Genomic DNA, 21609 nt, shown 5'->3' with positions numbered 1-21609 from the left:
AATTGAAAAAAATATTTCTGTAAATCCTTGAAAAATTATTCTTTCAAAAATGCGTGACTTGTTAATCATTGCAAAAATTATTCTTTCAAAAATGCTAGCCTTTTTAAGCCCTGAAAAAATTATTCTTTTAAAAATCCACGCCTTATATGGACCTTGAAAAAATATTCTTTTGAAAATCCACGCTTCTGTGAATCCTTGAAAAATATTCCTTTAAAAATCCACGCTTCTGTGCATCCTTGAAAAGTATTCTTTTGAAAATCCACGCTTCTTGAATCCTTGAAAAATATTCCTTTGAAAATCCACGCTTCTGTGAGTCCTTGGAAATTATTCTATTGAAAATCCTGTGAATCCTTGAAAAATATTCTTTTCAAAATCCACGCTTCTGTAAATCCTTGAAAAATATTCCTTTGAAAATCCACGCTTCTGTGAATCCTTGAAAAATATTCCTTTGAAAATCCACGCTTCTTTGAATCCTTGAAAAATATTCTTTTGAAAATCCACGCTTCTGTAAATCCTTGAAAAATATTCCTTTGAATATCCACGCTTCTTGAATCCTTGAAAAATATTCCTTTGAAAATCCACGCTTCAATTAAATCCTTGAAAAATATTCCTTTGAAAATCCACGCTTCATTGAATCCTTGAAAAATATTCTTTTGAAAATCCACGCTTCTGTAAATCCTTGAAAAATATTCCATTGAAAATCCACGCTTTTGTGAGTCCTTGGAAATTATTCTGTTGAAAATCCACGCTTCTGTGAATCCTTGGAAATTATTCTGTTGAAAATCCACGCTTCTGTGAAATATTCTTTTGAAAAATATTCCTTTCCTTGAAAAATCCACGCTTCTGTAAATCCTTGAAAAATATTCTTTTGAAAATCCACGCTTCTGTGAATCCTTGAAAAATATTCCTTTGAAAATCCACACTTCTTTGAATCCTTAAAAAATATTCGTTTGAAAATCCACGCTTCTGTGAATCCTTAAAAAATATTCCTTTGAAAATCCACGCTTCTATGAATCCTTGAAAAATATTCCTTTGAAAATCCACGCTTCTGTGAATCCTTGAAATCCACGCTTCTGTAAATCCTTAAAAAATATTCTTTTGAAAATCCACGCTTCTGTGCATCCTTGAAAAATATTCCTTTGAAAATCCACGCTTCTGTGAATCCTTGAAAAATATTCTTTTGAAAATCCACGCTTCTTGAATCCTTGAAAAATATTCCTTTGAAAATCCACGCCTCAATTGGTCCTTGAAAAATATTCCTTTGAAAATCCACGCCTCAATTGGTCCTTGAAAAATATTCCTTTGAAAATCCACGCTTCTGTGAATCCTTAAAAAATATTCGTTTGAAAATCCACGCTTCTGTGAATCCTTAAAAAATATTCTTTTGAAAATACACGCTTCTGTGAATCCTTGAAAAATAGTCTTTTGAAAATCCACGAATCTGTGAATCCTTGAAAAATATTCTTTTGAAAATCCACGCTTCTGTGAATTCATGCAAAAATATTCGTTAAAAAATTCTTGGAAAAAAATATTCTTTAAAAAATTTACGCTTATATAGGTCCCTGAAAAAATATTCTTTAAAAAATTTACGCTTTTGTGAATCCTTAAAAAAGTATTCTTTGAAACATCCACGCGTTTGTTAATACTTGAAAAAATATTCTTTAAACAATCCACGCTTTTGTGAATCATCGAAAAAAATATTCTTAAAAAACCCAATCATTTGTAATCCATGACAAAATAATAAAATAAAATATTAAAAATCTACACCTATGTTGGCCTATTTAAAAAATTCCCGCTCCTTGAAAATATATTCTTAAATAATGGAATAAATTGGTATCAAATAAAAACACCAAAAAATTAAGGACATTCTACTACTTCTACCACTTATCTTCTTCTCTATAGAAAAACTGTCTACGAAACTTTTTGGGGAAATAAATTGCGTTGTATTTTATCTCTTAAGGGATGAATTGTTTAACTTCTCGTTTGATAATGTGAAACGTAATATATCATTGGCAGCTATTTGACTATCCTTTGAAAATGGGATATTTGGGTGGGTGTATGAATGTGTGTGTCTGTGCCAAATTCATATATCTTTTAACATACATTTTAAATACAATTTATTTCGTTCTATTTATTTGTATTCATGCACACACAGTTAAACACATCTACATATTACATTTGTTAAACGGGTGGTTGAATTCCACCCCCTTTTTGTATTTCTAACGAATTCTTTTATTGCGCATTTAGTTGCACTTAACCATCGATAGCAATCTCCTAGAAATTGGCGATTATTTGGTATGGGTTCCCAGGTTACTATGTGATGCTTCATAATACGAAGACATTTCAATATCTTTTCCTTTTTGTCATTGTCACAACTTAATAAGTAATTATGTGGATATATTGTGGAAAATTCCAAAGAAAAAGTCTTTTAGATGAAAATTTCCATGAAAAAGTGTTAGTTGGAATTTTGTAGTAATTTATTTTACAATTTTCGATTTGTATGTGAGATGATAATTTGTGTGCAAAACTAATTAAGTTTTACACGTGTCTTCGTAGTTTTCCAAAGTAAAATCTGATTAGAAAATTGTGAAACGCACACACATAATTAACTAGTATTTGAAATAAAGTTGGAGAGTAACTAATGCAGTATAAAGAAAGATTTGAGGGAATATCGTAGACGCAGACAGTATGGATTTATTTAAAGATTATTTTTAGAGGCGTGTATTTTTTAACGAATATTTTTTCAAGGGCTATTAGAATCGTGGATATTTTAAAGAATATTTCTCCAAGGACAATTAGATGAGTTTATATTTTAAAGAATGTTTCTCCAAGGACAATTAGAATTACATTAGAAAGAGTATTTGTTCACGGGTTAACCAAAGCGTGGAAATTTCAAAAATTATTTTTTCAAGTGTTAACCGCAACGGAGATATATTAAGAATATTTCTTTAAGGGAACCCTGGATATTTTAAAGAATAAAGGAAAAAGAATCTTCTTAAAGAATATTTTTGTTAAATGACCAGGTAAAGTACTAATTTTTTTAAATATTTTTTTTTTTCGTGGACCCACAGAAGCGTGGATTATTTAAAAAAACATTTTTTTAAGGACCATGGATTTTTTAAATAATATTTTTAGGGGTTAGTAGAAGTGTGGATTTTGTAAAGAATATATTTTCAAGGTGCAATCGAAGCGTGCATTTTTAAAGAATATTTTTTCAAGAAGCATTAGCAATTGAATTTTTTAAATATTTGTTCTCCATTTTTATTTTTTCCTGAACCTTTGGAAGCATGGATTTTCAAAAGAATATTTTTCCTGAACCTTTAGATGAGTGAATTTTTAAAGAATATTTTTCAAGGAACATTACAGGAGTGAATTGTTGAAATATTATTTGTCCATTTGTAATCTATTGACTGTCATACATCTTTCATGCCGATCTCTAACCCCTTTTTGTTGCTGACATATCGATTAACCCTTTCCCCTCCTCTATTGCCATTTCCAAAATGTCAACTACAGTTTATAGTTCGTTGTTACTGCGAGTGATGAATATCCTTTACAAATAGTCAACCTCTTCCTTGTGAACTGTACATTGCAGATATTCAAAGGAGATTCATTATTTATTGAGGATGTGTGTTAAGATTGATGTACAGTTATTATTCGCAGGAGGTCATTGTAATTTACCCTTTGCTTCAGGACACAGTAATGCTGTAAGTCATTGATAAATATTTTCGGAAATGGACATTTTCGAAATGCACTATGTGTGGGAATTGCACTATGTGCCCAAAAGAGAAACAAATGGAGACTAGTATGTATAGAAATGACGATGACGAATAGAAGCTGGTATATGCATCATTCGATAAGTTAGGCTTTGAAAAAATATTAATGAAATCCACGTCCATATATAGACCCTGGAAAAAATTAGTTAACAAAATATTGACCATAGAGAAAATTATTTAAAAGAATTCTGACATATATTGATTCTTGGACAGAAATATTTAAAAATATTCACCCCTATATTGATCCTTGCAAAACTTCTTAAAAAATATCGACGCCTATATTAGACCTTAAAAAATATTTAAAATAAATAAAATACACGACCATAATGACCCTTGAAAAAATCTTTAAAAAATACACGCCCATATTGACCCTTGAAAAAATTATTTGAAACCGGTAAGGAAAGTAGTAAAGTCGAACGGGGCCGACTGTATGATACCCTTCACCACTTTGGGTATATTCAACAGGTGAATCCTAACAGTCATACATTAAATCGGAGGAAAATGTATATGGGAGCTATATTTAAAGCTGAACCGATTTTCAGGAAACTTAACACACATCATTCTATACCTTATTCATTACGCTATGCCAAATTTAATGCAAATCGAGAGATATATAGATACTTTGGTACATTATTTACATTAAATAAAAATGGGAGGTATATCTAAAAATATATATTAATTCAGTAAGGGAAATTTCGCTATATATACTAAATCTTAAATCGGATCCAAATTATGTGCAAATCTAAATATATATAGGGTCTCAACACACATATATGGGATTCTAGATTTTCCTAACACACATTCAGTCAGTACGCTGTGCCAAATTTCGTGCAAATCGAAAGATATATACGGACGGATTAAATCGGATGAAATATATATGGGAGCTATATCTAAATCTGAACAGATTTTTCCCAATTTCAATAGGGTTCGATCTTGGGCCAAATAAGTGACATATGCAAAATTTCATCCAAATCGGATCATAAATGCGACCTGTACTTTGTTAACAAAAATACATGGACGGACGGACATGCGTAAATCGGCTTAAAAAGTGATTCTATGCATATTCTTAAAAGGAACCATGTGTCTACCTCATTTCCTTTTGCCTGTTACAAACATATGCACCTAGACATAATACCCTGTACCACAGTGTGGTGAAGGGTATAAAAATCCACGCCATAAAAAATCCACGTCTATATGGACCCTTGAAAAAAATACACGCCTATATGCACCATTAAAAATAATGTTTAAAAAATACACACATATATGGACCCTTGTTGGACAAATTAAAATAGGGCGCCTATTTGGGCCAGTGAAAAAATGTATAAAAAATGAAGCCTATATTCATTTTCGAAAAAAATTATTAAAAAACTATAGCTGTGCAAGACTATATATTATTTGGAAAATCTACTTTTCTTAATTCAGACTATATAAAAATTATTTTAAAAATCGTACAGACACTTTTACATTTTGTTTTTGATTCATTGACGCCCCATATATTAACTACACACATTTTTAAATAGTCCGTCTCTTAACCTGATTAGTTTTACAAAATTTTTGCCAATAAATTAAAATTCTAAATTGCCATAAATTCCTCAATTGGCAAATGCCAATTCATTGATTCCATACGGAGGTCATTGGATTAGTAGTGTTGTTTTTTTTATCACAATTTATACAATTGTTTTTACAAAGTATCCTTTGTTGGGAAAAATTAAATTTCAAACGATAAGTTTATTAAGACAATTGCTATGAATGGCATTGTGGATGGGTGGGAGGAGAAAAGGAATGGGATCGCAATAGTAACATTGATTTGCATAGTTTATCTAATTTAGTAGTAGTAATATTTTTTATTTCATTCTATCGTCGTACACCAATGCTGCTGAGAAACAATTTATAGTAAATTGAAAAATAGTTTTTAAATTATTAATCAGCAAATTGAATAAATTTTGAAAAACAATTCTATTCTCATTGAATTGTAGATGGATGAAGGCAAATATGTGTGTGTATGCATATCAGATGATATATTGCAATTGTTAATAACAGGTCGTATATTTTTTGGGGGTACTACAAGGACTGAAGAATATTATTTGACAATAGAAGATCGGAATTTTTTTAAGAAAATAAAGAAGCGTGGATTTTTTCGTATATAATAATATTTTTTCGAGTACCCACAGAAGCGTGGATTTTTCACCGAATATTTTTTAAGGGATTTTCTAAAGAATATTTTTTAGGCCTCACAGAAGCGTGTTTTTTCAAAGGATATTTTTTCCACGACGCAAAAGAAAAGTGGAATTTTTTGAAATTAATCTTTTTACAAGGACCACGGGAGTATATTTTTAAGAAATTATTTTCAAGAACCCACGGAAGCTTGGATTTTTAAAAAATTGTTTTTGCAAGACCCCAAAAGTAAATTTTTTAAAGAATATTTTTTTCATGAACTCAGAGAAGCGTGTATTTTCAAAGACCATCAAAAGCGTAAATTTCAAATAGGTCCATATTGTTAAAGAATATTTTTCAAAGGCTACACAGTCGTGGATTTTTATGCCCTACACAACGACGGCAGTTCGGAAAGTTCTTAGCCAGGCACAAAAAGCGCGATATAAACAGAAAAAAGTTAAGTGTTGTGGAAACTTCCATCTCTTTTATGAACACATGTTCGCATTTTTTTACAATGGAAAAATTAGAAATTCGAGTTTTCATTGTAAAAGAATGTTGAATGTGTCTTTTTAAGCACCTGTTTCTATATGAAGGAGTTACCAGATCGAAACAAAATTTAACATGTATACCGATCGTCATATCTCGACCAGCTGAGTCGTCTTTTTTGAACACCTGTTTCTATATGAAGGAGTTACCAGTTCGAAACAAAATTTAACATGTATACCGATCATCATATCTCGACTAGCTGAGTCGATTTAGACATGTGAGTCCGTCCGTCTGTCCATTACAATTTGTAAGCACGATACAAGCCACAGTTATGGACCAATCTTCACGACATTTTGCATGTTGGATGGGTTCTGGTCAATGTTATAGTTAAATATCGGTTAATATTTGGGGAATGAAATGTGCAAACAGCTTTTTTTCTGTGGGACTTACACTTAAATATTTACGGGTGCTTATGTATTCATATATTATTAAAGTAACGCTGATCGCTTTGAAATTTTCCATGAGGATCCATGTAGGGTCAAGGACAACGCCTATAATTTTCGGTGGTTATCAGATAATAATATTGGGATGAAGTGGACGGAAAACTTATTATTTTTTTTTTATTTTTTTGTTTATTCGAGTCTATTTATAGACCACAACTGAATGCCGAACATCACAACACAACACACGGTGAAGGGAATCTGAACAAGTAATTAGAAGGGCTGTACCGAATATTAGTAATATTTGTTGACCTCTAGTCGGTCAAGAGGGTGCAAATATCGCGAAATATTGCCCAAGCTAAGAATATAGAACCAATCAAAGTTTGATTTTCGTGGAAGTTGTGTAGGGTACCATAGGGTCGGCCCCGTCCGACTATACGGTTCAGCTCACTGGTTATAAATAATAACATAACAGTCGTGGATTTTTTAAAAAATATTCATCATTGATATTAAGCGTGGATTTTTAAAAAATATTTTCTCATGGACTATTAGAAGCGTGGATTTTTAAGAAATATTTTTTTTCGTGGACTATTAGAAGCGTGGATTTCTAAACAATACTAAAAACTATCAGCTTGGATTAAAAACCATTAGAAGACTATCGGTGGAGAGAATAAAAACAATTTTTTTTGATTTTCAGAATCGTGGATTTTTTTAAAAAATGTGTTATGAAGGCAAGCGAAGGACGTATTTAACACTAGAACGCCGAAGGAGGTCATTTTGACCACTTTCCAATTCCAAGTACAAAAGCTACTGTGCATTTAATGACACTTTTTTTAAATTTGGTGAATTTTTATACCCTACACAACTATGTTGTCAGGGTATTATAGCTTTGTGCAGCACCAAGAGTTTGTAACGCCGCGAAATATTGGTCCTAGACCCACCTTTAAGTATACCGATCGTCATATCTCGACTAGCTGAGTCGATCTAGACATGTGTGTCCGTCCGTCTGTCCATTATAATTTGTAAACACGATACAGGCCACAGTTATGGACCAATCTTCACGAAATTTTGCATGTAGGATGGGTTCTGGCCAATGAAGACCCCTATTGTTTTTGGAAAAGATCGGTTAATATTTAGGGGATGAAATGGACCAAAAACATTATTTTTGTCGGTTTTTCGGGTCGCTCCAGAGGCCGCAATTATGGCCCAAACACTGCGAATTTTTGCATGGAGAAGGGGATCGGGCCATAGAATAAGCATGCATGTTTTGATAAAGATCGGTCAATATTTAGCGGGTCAAATGGACCCTGACTTTTGTGTGAAAAATGATAAAATTTGTATTCTATGGCATATATATTTACTCCTGGAGGATATAGACCCCAGGAGTTGATAGCATATCCAAGAGGAGTGGTTGGCCTTTAAATTGATACCAAATATAGTGATGTATCTACTCAGATGTGGGAGTTACAGTCAAATATTTACTGGTGCTTACGTATTCAGATATTATTTAGTAACCCATTATCACATTAGAGGGAGAAATATCGCGCTGATGGCTTTGAAATTTTTCATGAAGTTCCAGTTATGGTCAAGAACAACGCCTACAATTTTCGGTGATGATCAGATTAAAATTTTGGGATAAAATGGACCGAAAACATAATTTTCTGTGTGTTTTCGAGTAGAGTATAATCCGAAAATCACAACACAACCCACCGTGAAGGTAATCTGGACAAGTAATTAGAAGGACTGTACTGAATATTCGAAAAAAGTAAGGAAGATGTGTTGTTGACCTCTAATCGGACAAGAGGGGGCAAATATCACGAAATATTACTCAGACTCGGAATAAACATCCTCAGAAAGTTAGAGTTCGTGGTAGTTGTGTAGGGTATCGTATGGTCGGCCCCGTCCGACTATACTGCTCCGCTCACTGGTTTATAATAAAGTCACCATATTTTAAAAAAAGTGTCATTAAATGCACAGTTGCTTTTGTACTTGAAATTGGAAAGCGGTCAAAATGACCGCCTTCGGCGTTCTAGTGTTAAAACCAGTAAGAAAAGTAATAAAGTCGGACGGGACCGACTATATGATACCCTTCAACACTTTGGGTTTATTCAACAGATGAATCCTAACAGACGTCGAATTTTTGAAGGACCATTACCATGAAAATGGATCCATAAACATGTCATTCTGCAACCTACACAAAATTTTTCATTTGGTCAGATATAGGGTTGCTTCTTACAATGGGACAAAATTATATAAAGCAATGTAAAGGAAATATATATCTATATATATATAAGCTATATCGAAATCTACACCGATTTCATTGAAACTTGTCTCTGGTTAAGTTATACGCATTATGTACTTAAAATCGGGAGAAAATATATATAGGAGCTCTGTCCAAATCTGAACCGATTTTCACGGAAATTTAACACACTTTCTTTCTAGACCTAATTCAGTTCGCTGTGCCAAATTTCAAGCAAATCTAAAGATATATAGGGACTTTGTTGCACCATTTACCTTAAATCGGACGAAACTATATATGGGAGCTATATCTAAATCTGAACCGATTTTTTCCAATTTCAATAGGGTTCTTCCTTGGGCCAAATAAGTGAGCTGTGCCTTTTGCCTGTTACAAACATATGCACAAACATAAAACACTGTATCACAGTGTGGCGTGCATTAAAAAATAGAAAAATCTCAGAACCGTGAGTTTTTTGAAAAACATATTTTTTGGATATTTTAAAAAATATTTGTTGAAGTCTATCAGTCTAAGTCTATTCTTGGAGACAATTATAAAACATTTTTGTAAGATTATCGGAAGGGAAGATTTTTTTAAAAATATATTTAGACAATTTTCGGTATCATTGATTTTTTGAAGAATATGTTTAGAAGAAAATTGAAGACAAGCGAAGGGTAGATAGATAAATAGAACACTCTTGAGAGCGTGAGTTTAATATATATATATATATATATATAGTTGATAAAATTAAAAAATATTTTTAGAAGACTATCAGAAGCATGGATTTTTGGAAGTTGACATATATCATAAAATTGTCAATATAGGTCCATATTTTGGCAAAGCTCACTACGCATAGGTCAATCCACATGTTCGACATTTTAAAGTTTTGGCCACAACGGCATTGGTTGCAATTTGACGTTCAGGATTCTAGGATTTTTAAAAACATCTTCGCAAATAATTGGCGATTCAAATTGTGCTTAAATTAGGAATTCAAGGCACTGGGAGGGATAAGAAATATCATTCGTGAAAATCCCCTAATATAACCAATTTTGGGTATTTGGAAAATTGAAGCCGTACATATCCGAAACTTTCTTAGACGTTTATGTATTTTTGTTGAAATATTTCAAAGTAGATAATTTTTTGTGATAGCCGTCACGATCCATTTAAGGTAGTTTGAAATAGTTGACTGAATTTCCTCACCGATGCATTTGCAATTGGCTATGTGGGTACTTGTAGGATGAAAGGTTTATTTGCAGAAAATTTTCGATGGAGGTTCATGTATTTATATAACTCTCATATAAAGATGAACTCTATTTATTTTCTTTATTTTGAAGATTTTTGCTGCACAAACATGACTGTTCATTTGAAAGCCCAGATTGTTGAATAAAAAACTTCCTCTAGGAAAATTTTCAATAGATGCCCTAGCCCTCATACCACGGTGCAGATAAATTTTCCATGAGTTAAATTCCTTGCCCAATTTCCCAACCCGAGTATTTGGAATTTAATTTTTTTCAGAGATTCAAAGACGTTCTATTAGATAGTTTAGATTGGCATATTCTCCGGATGAACATCCAAAAAGTTTCGTTTTTAAATTTTGAATGTGAAGGAAGAAAACTTTGGCAGGGTACGAATTTATCGACGTTTTTACATGGTTTCAAATATTGAATATTTTTAATGAACGATAATGTTTTTAAACATTATTTCGAGGCCAGGATTTGTAAGAACATATTTTCAAAAAATCCTCCTTCACCCTAGTTCTTAAATAAATCCCAGCTTAGATTATTTCTTTAAGAGCATTAAAAAACGTCTCCGTTCTCACAGTACTTAAAAAGGTTACTACGATTTAATAAATGACCCACAAGTGACATCTTAACAATTTCCACATAATTTTTTATTTTGTTAATAAGATATGGGTCAACACGAAATTTGGTCATAATTTCAAATATCCTGATGACATTTTATTTCGTTTTCAATTCGAAACATATTTTCAACATTATTTTATATCCTTACGACCGCATATACTACTACGTTATAGGAATAAATTTACATTTTTATTGTGTTCACCATATATTTCACAACCCTGTAGTGCATGGAACTAATTGGATGCTTAAAATACATTTATAGGATCGATAAAGAGATTCCTCCTTTTGAAATACCAAGGCTCTCATTGTAAAATATGTTATGCTAAGAACCGACTAGTATTAAATTTTTCGATAAGCTGGTTTTTTTCCTTAATGACCTTGCCATGGATTTCTAAGAAAAAGTCGCTGTACTTTCAATACTAGTTCTTTATTCTACCAGGTCATTATTTCCTATCGAAGTCTCCTAAAATCCCATCTATGATCTGCCATTAACAACAACATTAATTATATTAACTGTTAACCTTTTTTAATTAGTAAATGTTACCAATTGGCCACTTTTCTACATCGATGGAAAAGAAAATATTTTCTCTCACTCGCTCTTCTTTATTTGATATTCATTCACAATTCATTTCTTCTATACTTTTGGTGTAAAACAATTCCAACCAACAAGGTTACCAAATACATACATATAAACTCATCCAAACATACATACATATGTGACTCAATGCCTACAAAAAAAGCCAAACTACATAATCTAACCGGGGCAACAGGCTCACTCACTCACTTTGGTAATTCAGCACGGATAATAGCTTTTTATGTGTGAAAGGTTATGGACAACAATAGCTGAGCTGAGCCGAGCAGATGCGATGAGATGAGATTGAAAAAAGCCTCTAGAAATTGGCCATATGTGGTGAAGGTACAATTTTCACATTCATTGGCAACATTTGAATGTCATTGTTATTGCCGACACTCGGCCTTACCTTTTTTTCTTGTATAAATTGCCCAGTTAAAATTGGGACTGAGTTTGTTTTAAGCAATCACATGTATGAATACATTGACCTTACATATCACATCCTTTAATAAATGTATGTGGCCAAGAATTTTTTTTATAGATTTTTACATTGCCTTTGTTCTAATTTTTCTGTGTGTCTTTTTAATTCTTTTTGGCATGACCAATTATTGTCTTGGGAAAATATTTGTTTTTATGGATTGAGAGGACAATTGTTGTGGCAAGGTTATCTTTATGTTGTGGGGAATTACGTCAAAATTATTCAAAATGGGGAAGAGGCCCCCTCAGTCGGCAGGGGCGAGTAAGAGTGGCGTGGGAACGATCGAAAAAAAACACATGCATTTTAAAATGATTTTTTTTTTTCATCGTAGTCGCTGCAGCTCAATACGACTTACTATGTCGATGTCCGCGTATAAATTGTAGAGCTCGTGGTTCATTCGACGCCGATATTCACCGTCGACGCAGATCGGCCCGTAGATCATTCGGAGAATGCTTCTTTCAAACACCCCAAGAACTGCCTCATCTGCTTGTGCAAGTACCCATGCTTCTGATCCATATAATAGCACGAGTAGTATCAGCATCTTGTATAGTGTGAGTTTGGTCTGGCGGAAGGTGGCCTTGCTTTTGAGTTGTTTGCTCAGACCATAGTAGCATCGGTTGGCCATCACAATCCTGATGTCATTCGTTTTATTTATGGCGGTACCAAGGTATATAAAGTCTTTAACTACCTCGAAGCTGTAGTTTTCAAGTTCCACAGTTGGTCCGAGTCTACTGGACGTCTTGCGCGTTGATACCATCAGTTTGGTCTTCTCGCCGTTTACTGCCAGACCCACTTTGGCAGATTCCTTTTCAATTTGTTCAAAGGTGGCTGTTACCGCTCGCAAGAAGCTACTATGGGCAGGAAAAAAGTGGCTGTTACCGCTCGCAAGAAACTACTATGGGCCGGAAAAATTAATTTTGGAATAGCTATTGTTCCAAAGTTGGTCCGAGTATACTGGACGTCTTGTGCGTTGATACCATTAGCTTGGTCTTCTCGCCGTTTTCTGCCAGACCCACTTTGGCAGACTCCTTTTTAATTTGTTCAAAGGTGGCTGTTACCGCTCGCAAAAAGCTACTATGGGTAGGAAAAATTAATTTTGGAATAACTATTGATTGAGTACTTTTAGAACTACAATGCTAGATTTCCAATATTATAATTTTGAGGGTTTTCTGAATTTTTATTCGATTTATTTTATTTCTAAATACTATTTTTTTCAAAAACAATCAGGGCCAGAGGCGAGGATTTTTTAAAAGCCTAAAAGAGTGGCTTTTTTAAAAATTGTTTATTAAGTTTCCCATTTCGTTTGGAATAAATAACAATGAATTTCTATTTCGACATAGAAATCGATCCACATTCTATATGACGGTAGCGCCCCATGACGGCATTTTGAAGGTTTAAGTCGCATATTTTATCCAAAAGACCTGCAATTTGGCATTCCGATCTCCATGCTGGAAAAGTGATGAATATTGTATCAGGCTTAGGAATATACCCCATATTTGGGTATTTTGAAGGTTTAAGTCACATTTTTCCACTTTTGGTATTGGTATGCTGGATTCTTGGAGGGGGACAAACATTTTTGCAGAAAATTTCCTACATCGGTCCATATTTTGACATATCCCCATATAAAGGATCGCCTCAATTTAAATATCGGTATATTCAAGGTTTTAAATGTGTTTTCCAACCGAAAGATCTGTAATATCTGCGCAAAAAAATATACGTTCATATAAAGCTGTCTACAAATTATACTTTCAGGACTTTAATAGCAATTATTTACCCCTGAAAAATAACTTTGGGATATTCAAGGCTTTAATAGCCCCTGCCTACAATAGATCCACAAAAAATATTCTTAAACCACTGAGCGGAGCAGTATAGTCGAACGGCGCCGACGATATGATACCCTACACAACTTCCACGAAAATCTAACTTCCTGTGGTTCTATATTCTGAGCTTGGGCAATATTTCGCGATATTTGAATCCTCTTGACCGACTAGATGTCAACAAATATTTGACATATATGTCCAGATTCTCTTTACGGCTAAAAAAAAGAAAAAAACATAAAAAATTAAGTTTTCGGTCCACTTCATTCCAAAATTATTATCTGATCTTCATCCAGGTCCTGGACCTGGAACTTCACAGAAAATTTCAAAGCAATCAGCGTTATATTTCCGCCTTCTAGTGTGGTAATGGGTTACTAAATAATATCTGAGTGCATAAGCACCTGTTTTTAAGTGTAACTCCCACATCCTTGAGGGGTAAATATATACGCCAAAGAATAAAAATTTTGTAATTTAAATATTGTCCGATCTTTATCAAAACAGACATACTTATTCTTTGGCCCGGTCCCCATCTCCATGTAAAAATTTCGCGATGTTCGGGCCATAATTGATACCCGTGGATCGACCAGAAAATCAGTCAAAATTAAAGTTTTTGGTCCATTTCATCCCCTATGTAATAACCGATCTTTACCAATAACAATATGGGTCCTCATTGGCCAGAACCGATCCTACATGCAAAATTTCGTGAAGATTTGTCCATAACTGTGGCCTGTATCGTGTTTAAAAATTATAATGGACAGACGGACGGACACACATGTCTAGATCGATTCAGCTAGTCGATATATGACGGTGGGTCTGGGACTAATATTTCGTGGCGTTACAAACTCTTGGGGCTGCACAACATAGTTGTGCATCTGATAACCCAAGATCTAGAGGTATCACTCTTCCTTTACTAGTAGTAGAGGTATTTTATTGTTCTAAATAACCTAAAGATTTTCTACTGACTTCAGAATATATAGTGGTCTTCTGTTGAGTGTATAAGACAAGGAGGTCATTTATGTTTACGGGTGTGCCAGAGGTGTTCAAGTGTGTACAGAAATTCTAGAGACCTGCTTTTGAATATAGAAGATCAAGAAGTAGTATTTGGGCTATTGTCTACAAAATACCTAGAGTTCTTATATTGACATATAAGACCATTGATGTCTTATTTTGTCTATGGAAGTCTTTCAATTATTATACATTCTGTAGGAGACCGTTAGAGTTGTTCTATTGGCTATTGAAGGCCTACAGGTCTCTATTGTGTATAGAAAACTTAGAGATTTTCTATTGTCTGCAGAAGATTTCAAAGTTCTCTATGTGCATTTATATACTTTAGGTCTTCACGTTTCGATAGAAGTCCTTAAGGTCATTGTTTGATCTATAGATGTCCATAAAAGAAGTCATGAGGTCTTTCTATGGCCTATATAAAACCTAGAAGAGATGGTCTTCTATTGTCTATAGAAGATCTAATGATTTTATTATATATTTTCGGTAGAAGAACTTAAGGTATTTTGAAGACCGTGACTTTTTCAATTTTTCCCCCCAGAAGTCCAGATGTTCTATATTGTCCATAGAAGACATACAGGATTTATATAATACCGGGAAGACTTAGATGTCTTATTTGTCAATTGAAGACCCAGAGGTATTTCTAAAGCAAAACTAAAGGCTTCTATTTTCTCAAGGTCTTCTGGAAGCTGTTGTGGCCGTCTTTGGTCTAAAGAAATGCTTGAAGTCTTTGATTGTCTCTAGAACTACCAAAAATTATTCTATGTTACTTTAGCTGTTCTTAAATCACTTCTGAGCCGAATTCTTTATATCCTTCTATTTATATCTAAAATCAGAATTTTAAGAATATAATTTACTTAATTATTTTGTATTTTTAATGCGAACTTTCCACTTTTGTTTGTTTGTTATTTTTGTGTGTACCAAAGTCCATACTAATGCCATAAATCTCCAAATGGGTTTTCTAGGGTTTAATAATGCGCATACACACCCAAACACACGTGCTAACAATTAACGGATAATCATAACTTAAAAATCTCAAAAATAAAATTAAAATAACCAGACATCTATTAAACTATAAAATAATAAAAAAAGTTAGACAAACATTTAATAAAAATTACAAAATCAAAAAAAGGGAAATAAAAATGTCAAATAATTACACACACACATATGTAGTACCCGCGAAAGAGAATGTTGAAATTAAAATTGAAATTTTGTTTTTAATAGGGGGACAGATTTTTCTTAAGAAATTGTCTGTGTGTCTGTGTCTGATGCTAACGACCGGCTAGAACATTAGCGTCGATTTTTTTTCGTTGAGTTTATTTGAAAATTACGATGCTATAGTAAACAGAAGTACACAACTGGTCATAAACTAACTACAATAAGAACAACAACACCATTATTGCCAATGTGTTGCAAATGGTACTGAAAGCCATTACGCTCGAAACAAAACAAAAAAAAAACAATATTTCAAAAATCAAAAGTGACATTAAACGTTTTACCATAAGTTGTGTTTTAATGCTGATAAGCAGAACCCCCAAAGCGTCCGTCATTGACGAACAGTCGCTACTGGAGCACGTCTCTCGTCTCCAATTACTTCTTGGGTTCTTAAACAAAAACAAGCTGTAATTAAGTTTTGAAGTTTTGGAAATTAGTTTCACACATCGCGGCCTTTGATAGAAAACAAAAATTACTGCAATTCTCATTCCGAATAATAAGTTCGAAGTGTAAACACTGGAAATCAAAACAAAAAAACCCACACAAATAAAAACCACGAATCTTAAATTTCGAAGTCTCCCAACAGTGAAGTGTGACACAAATCATGTAAATCGGGAAAATTCAGAAAAAAATAATAATTGAAGAAAATACCATGGCATCTATACAAAAAAATTCCTCCGAGGAATCCCAAGAGTCCAGCTGTAATCAGGACAAATCGGAACCCAATTCCCTATCACGTTGCAATAGTGCCGACAGCAATGCCTACCTGGTGGCAAATGTCTGCAGAACGGCTCAGGTGAAATCAAGTTCAGTGCCTGCCTCCCGGATACAGAGTGCCAGCAGTGCCAGTACCACCAACACAAATGCTGGAGGTCAAGAGGGCACCTATACCACCTCTGCAATAACGGGAAATCATCACACTGCGGTGTTGCGCATACATCTCGATTGTGAGGGTGGTATTTTAAATACCGCCTTTATTGATAATAAAGATGTGAAAGGTGAAAGTGAGCTCCCGAAGAGGTCACAAAGGAAACACAGTGAGGACAGCAGTCGCATGAATTTGCATAAAAATTGCCCGGCTAAAAATATCAACTCCTTACCTGCCTTCAATGCAAATGTCAACAGCAACCAAGAACAACAACAGAAAAATTCTCCACCTCCAAACAGCGAAGTTAAATTAAGACGCCATTCTGCCTATGCCCAAGTCTATCGGGATTTGGTTAACGATAGTAAATGCAATTTAAATCAATGCAATATAACACCAACACAAACAACAACAACAGCCGTCGCATCATCTCAACCACAAGCACGTCCTGCATCCTACATACAAACAATTGTAACCAAGAATGGTGACTACGTGACCACCTCAGTGCCGCATAAGTCAGCAGCAGCAGTGGCTGCCTATATTGACCATCAGTTAAGCACGCAACAGGACATACAAAATGGACCACAGAAACGTGCCTGGTTCAAGGCACAAAAGTAAGTTCAGGGTCTCAATTACATATAATATAGTGTTCAGAGAGAGTGTGACACGGGAAATATCCTTCCAAGGAACTTCTTGACAATTGAACAAACAACAAACAAAAAAGTTTGAAGTGAATAGGAAAACCTTTTAAGCAGCGTCATATAGGTTCTTCCCTATATATGTAGAGGAGAACCTCTATATGTAAAAGAGGACCTCTATATGTGGAGAAGAATTTCTATATGTAGAAAAGAACCTCTATTTGTAAAGGAGAACCTCTATATGTGGAGGAGAACCTCTATATGTAGAGGAGAACCTCTATATGTAGAGGATAACCTCTATATGTGTAGAGGAGAACCTCTATATGTGGATGAAAACTTCTATTTGTAGAGCAGAGCCTCTATATGTGGAGGAGAACCTCTATTATTAGAAAAGAATCTCTATATGTAGAAAAGAACCCCTATATGTAAAGAAGAAACTCTATATGTGTAGGAGAACCTCTTTATGTAGAGGAGAATCTCTGTATGTGTAGAAGAGAACCTCTATATGTATAGAGGAGAACCTCTATATGTAGAGGAGAACCTCTATAAGTAGAGCAGAACCTCTATATGTAGAGGTAAACCTCTATATGTAGAGGATAACCTCTATATGTAGAGGTTAACCTCTATATGTAGAGGAGAACCTCTGTATGTAGAGGAGAACCTCTGTACGTAGACGAGAACCTCCGTATATTCAGAGGAGAGCCTCTATATCTAGGGGAGGTCCTCTATACATAGAAGAAAACCTCTACATATAGAGTAGAAACTCTATATATAGCGGAAACCCTCTATATATATAGAAGAGCCTCTGTACATAGAAGAGGTCCTCCATACATAGAGGAGGTCCTCCATACATAGAGGATGTCCTCTATACATAGAGGAGGTCCTCTATACATAGAGGAGGTCCTCTATACATAGAGGAGGTCCTCTATACATAGAGGAGGTCCTCTATACATAGAGGAGGTCCTCTATACATAGAGGAGGTCCTCTATACATAGAGGAGGTCCTCTATACATAGAGGAGGTCCTCTATACATAGAGGAGGTCCTCTATACATAGAGGAGGTCCTCTATACATAGAGGAGGTCCTCTATACATAGAGGAGGTCCTCTATACATAGAGGAGGTCCTCTATACATAGAGGAGGTCCTCTATACATAGAGGAGGTCCTCTATACATAGAGGAGGTCCTCTATACATAGAGGAGGTCCTCTATACATAGAGGAGGTCCTCTATACATAGAGGAGGTCCTCTATACATAGAGGAGGTCCTCTATACATAGAGGAGGTCCTCTATACATAGAGGAGGTCCTCTATACATAGAGGAGGTCCTCTATACATAGAGGAGGTCCTCTATACATAGAGGAGGTCCTCTATATATAGAGGAGGTCCTCTATACATAGAGGAGGTCCTCTATACATAGAGGAGGTCCTCTATACATAGAGGAGGTCCTCTATACATAGAGGAGGTCCTCTATACATAGAGGAGGTCCTCTATACATAGAGGAGGTCCTCTATACATAGAGGAGGTCCTCTATACATAGAGGAGGTCCTCTATACATAGAGGAGGTCCTCTATACATAGAGGAGGTCCTCTATACATAGAGGAGGTCCTCTATACATAGAGAAGGTCCTCTATACATAGAGGAGATCCTCTACACATAGAGGAGGTCCTCTATACATAGAGGAGGTCCTCTACACATAAAGGAGGTCCTCTATACATAGAGGAGGTCCTCTACACATAAAGGAGGTCCTCTATACATAGACGAGGTCCTCTATACATAGACGAGATCCTCTACATATAGAGAGGATCCTATATACCTAAAGGAGGACTTCTATATATAGAGGAGGAGAGCCTCTATACATAGAGGAGACCAGCATCCTCGATATACAGAGGAAGTCCCCTATACATCGAGGAAGTTTTCTATACATAGGGGAGGTCCCCTATAAATAGAGAAGGTCCTCTTTAAATAAAGGACGTCCTCCATACGTATAGAAGGGGTCCTCTATGTGTAGAGGAGGTCTCCTATGTATATGAGAGCCTCTATACATGGAGGAGGTCAGCTATACATTGATGAAGACTTCTATACACATATATGAGGTCCTCTATATATTGAGGAGGACCACTATGCATGAAGAAGTTTTCTTAGTTATTTTGTCGAAACATTTATGTTGAATAAAAATTACTATTTAAATTAATGCAACCTTCGAATTGGAAACACATTCACCCTTCTCCAAACTTCGCGTATACTTACATATTTGTCTCTGCCCCCTCGGTAATTTAAAATAAAATAATATCTTTTATTATTTATCATCGTATTATTCGTTCATCACTTAGTCTTAAGCACACTTCTCTTATTTAACTTTACTAAACTCACCCTTCCCCTACTTCTCCTTTTCTTTACAGCTCACAAAATAATCTCTGCAATGGCGTTATATCCGGCAATCATATATTGGCGCCAAAAATCCAAAACAGTTGCAGCCCTAATGGCCAGAAAAAGGGTACCGTTTCGCTAACCCATCTGCCCCAGCGGCCACCGGTCGATATTGAATTTACGGAAATTTCCTATTCAGTGTCAGAGGGACGACGGCGTGGCTTTAAGACAATATTAAAAGGTGTTTCGGGTAAATTTCGCAATGGTGAGCTGACGGCAATAATGGGTCCATCGGGTGCTGGCAAAAGTACGCTGATGAATATTTTAGCAGGATATAAGTAAGTGGCAAATAAATAAAATGTAATAATAATGAATATATAAAAGGAAAAAAGAAACAAAAAAGAGACAAAGGAGGACAAGTATCCTTAGTGGAAGGAAATTTTAGATGGAGTCATGCACACACACAGATAAACTAATGAGGAAATGTTATATCATGACAATGTTAATTAAAAAGTAGGGGGTAAATCGCTGGAGGACAAAAAAGAGCTTTGTCGCTGGATGTGACAATTTTGTTAATCACTTTTGTTTTTGTTTTTTTACTTAAAGTTGATATTTATGTTCATTGCAATTGGGGGAGATTTTTTGCCGAGGGGCTTACAACTGAAACGAATCAAGTTAATCAAATTTAAAAATTATATTTAAATTTAATATTGTATAAAACAAGTGAAAATGGAATTAGGTTAGTTCGGGCCAAACATTTTTATACCCTTCACCCTTACGATACTACAGCGAATGGTTTTGGGATGTATTGGTAAAACTTCCGATGTAATAGGAAAACGGGCGAGGTGTTTATAAAAATGACAAATGAAATAATCGTGTAACCCGTTAATCATCACATGTACCAAATTTCAGCCACATTTGATGACATATATTCCGTACTAAGACGAAGTTTCCAAACCCACTGAAAATAATAATATTGTGCTGTGACTTCCAAGGATATCCTTTTTCCATGAACATTATTCTTGATTTTTTTTAATATGAACACTCTAAAAACCCCAAAAGGGTGTATCAATTTGAATACTTTTTGGAGAGATGGTCTTCGATGATGATCTTCGTAAGTTTGCCTGATAAGAAAGACTGATATTAAACATAATACCCTTTTAACATTAAAAGGGTATTATATATGAACCTTTACACGCGACGTCTTTTGATCTTAAAGTCCCTAGGAATATCATTCGGATAATATTTTTTGTATAAACAAAATTCAAGGATGTATAAACAAACAATAACTCCATTAAAAAATTGAGGAAATATTTTAGCAAATGTTTATTTTCGTTTTAACAAAAACAAATGTAAGAGAACGCATTAACGCTGGTATGCAAGGCTGTCCATCTTTGCTCTCAAATGTCCTTACATAATTTTCCCAGACGCAATCGGGCTACACAAATTTGTATCCTCTGTTGGAGACTTAATTAGAGACTCCTTTACGTCACAATTACTTCGATCAAGAAACCTCTCGCAATATTTTTTGGATAGTTCCACGGTAACATCCAAATATATTTAGGATCCTCTTGATCTGAAGGAATTTCCTTTCGGTAACGAATTCGCATAACTACGCAGCGTCGTAATTATTTCTATAAAGAAGTAACTTGCAATATCATTCGGATAGTTCAGTGAGAATTTTCGAATGCTTAGCTGGTCTCCGGT

The 21609-nt window shown here is 34.6% G+C and overlaps 1 protein-coding gene across 1 annotated transcript in view; it reads left to right on the top strand.

Moving 5' to 3' along the window:
- LOC133337193 (ABC transporter G family member 1-like) overlaps positions 1-20244 on the top strand; it is a 76892-nt gene extending 56648 nt beyond the window's left edge. Inside the window, exon 2 of the mRNA XM_061545447.1 lies at positions 19935-20244. Coding sequence (XP_061401431.1) covers positions 19935-20244 — 310 coding nt within the window. The remainder of the gene's footprint in view (positions 1-19934) is intronic.
- The last annotated feature ends 1365 nt before the right edge of the window (positions 20245-21609 follow it).

The sequence above is a fragment of the Musca vetustissima genome, unplaced genomic scaffold (genome assembly GCF_032173495.1).
Source record: "Musca vetustissima isolate MV318-11 ecotype Yass unplaced genomic scaffold, APGP_CSIRO_Mvet_v1 utg2557, whole genome shotgun sequence".
NCBI classification, from domain to species: Eukaryota; Metazoa; Arthropoda; class Insecta; order Diptera; family Muscidae; genus Musca; species Musca vetustissima.
The sequence above is the reverse complement of the archived record's forward strand: the minus strand, read 5'-3'. Positions and strand labels throughout refer to the sequence as shown.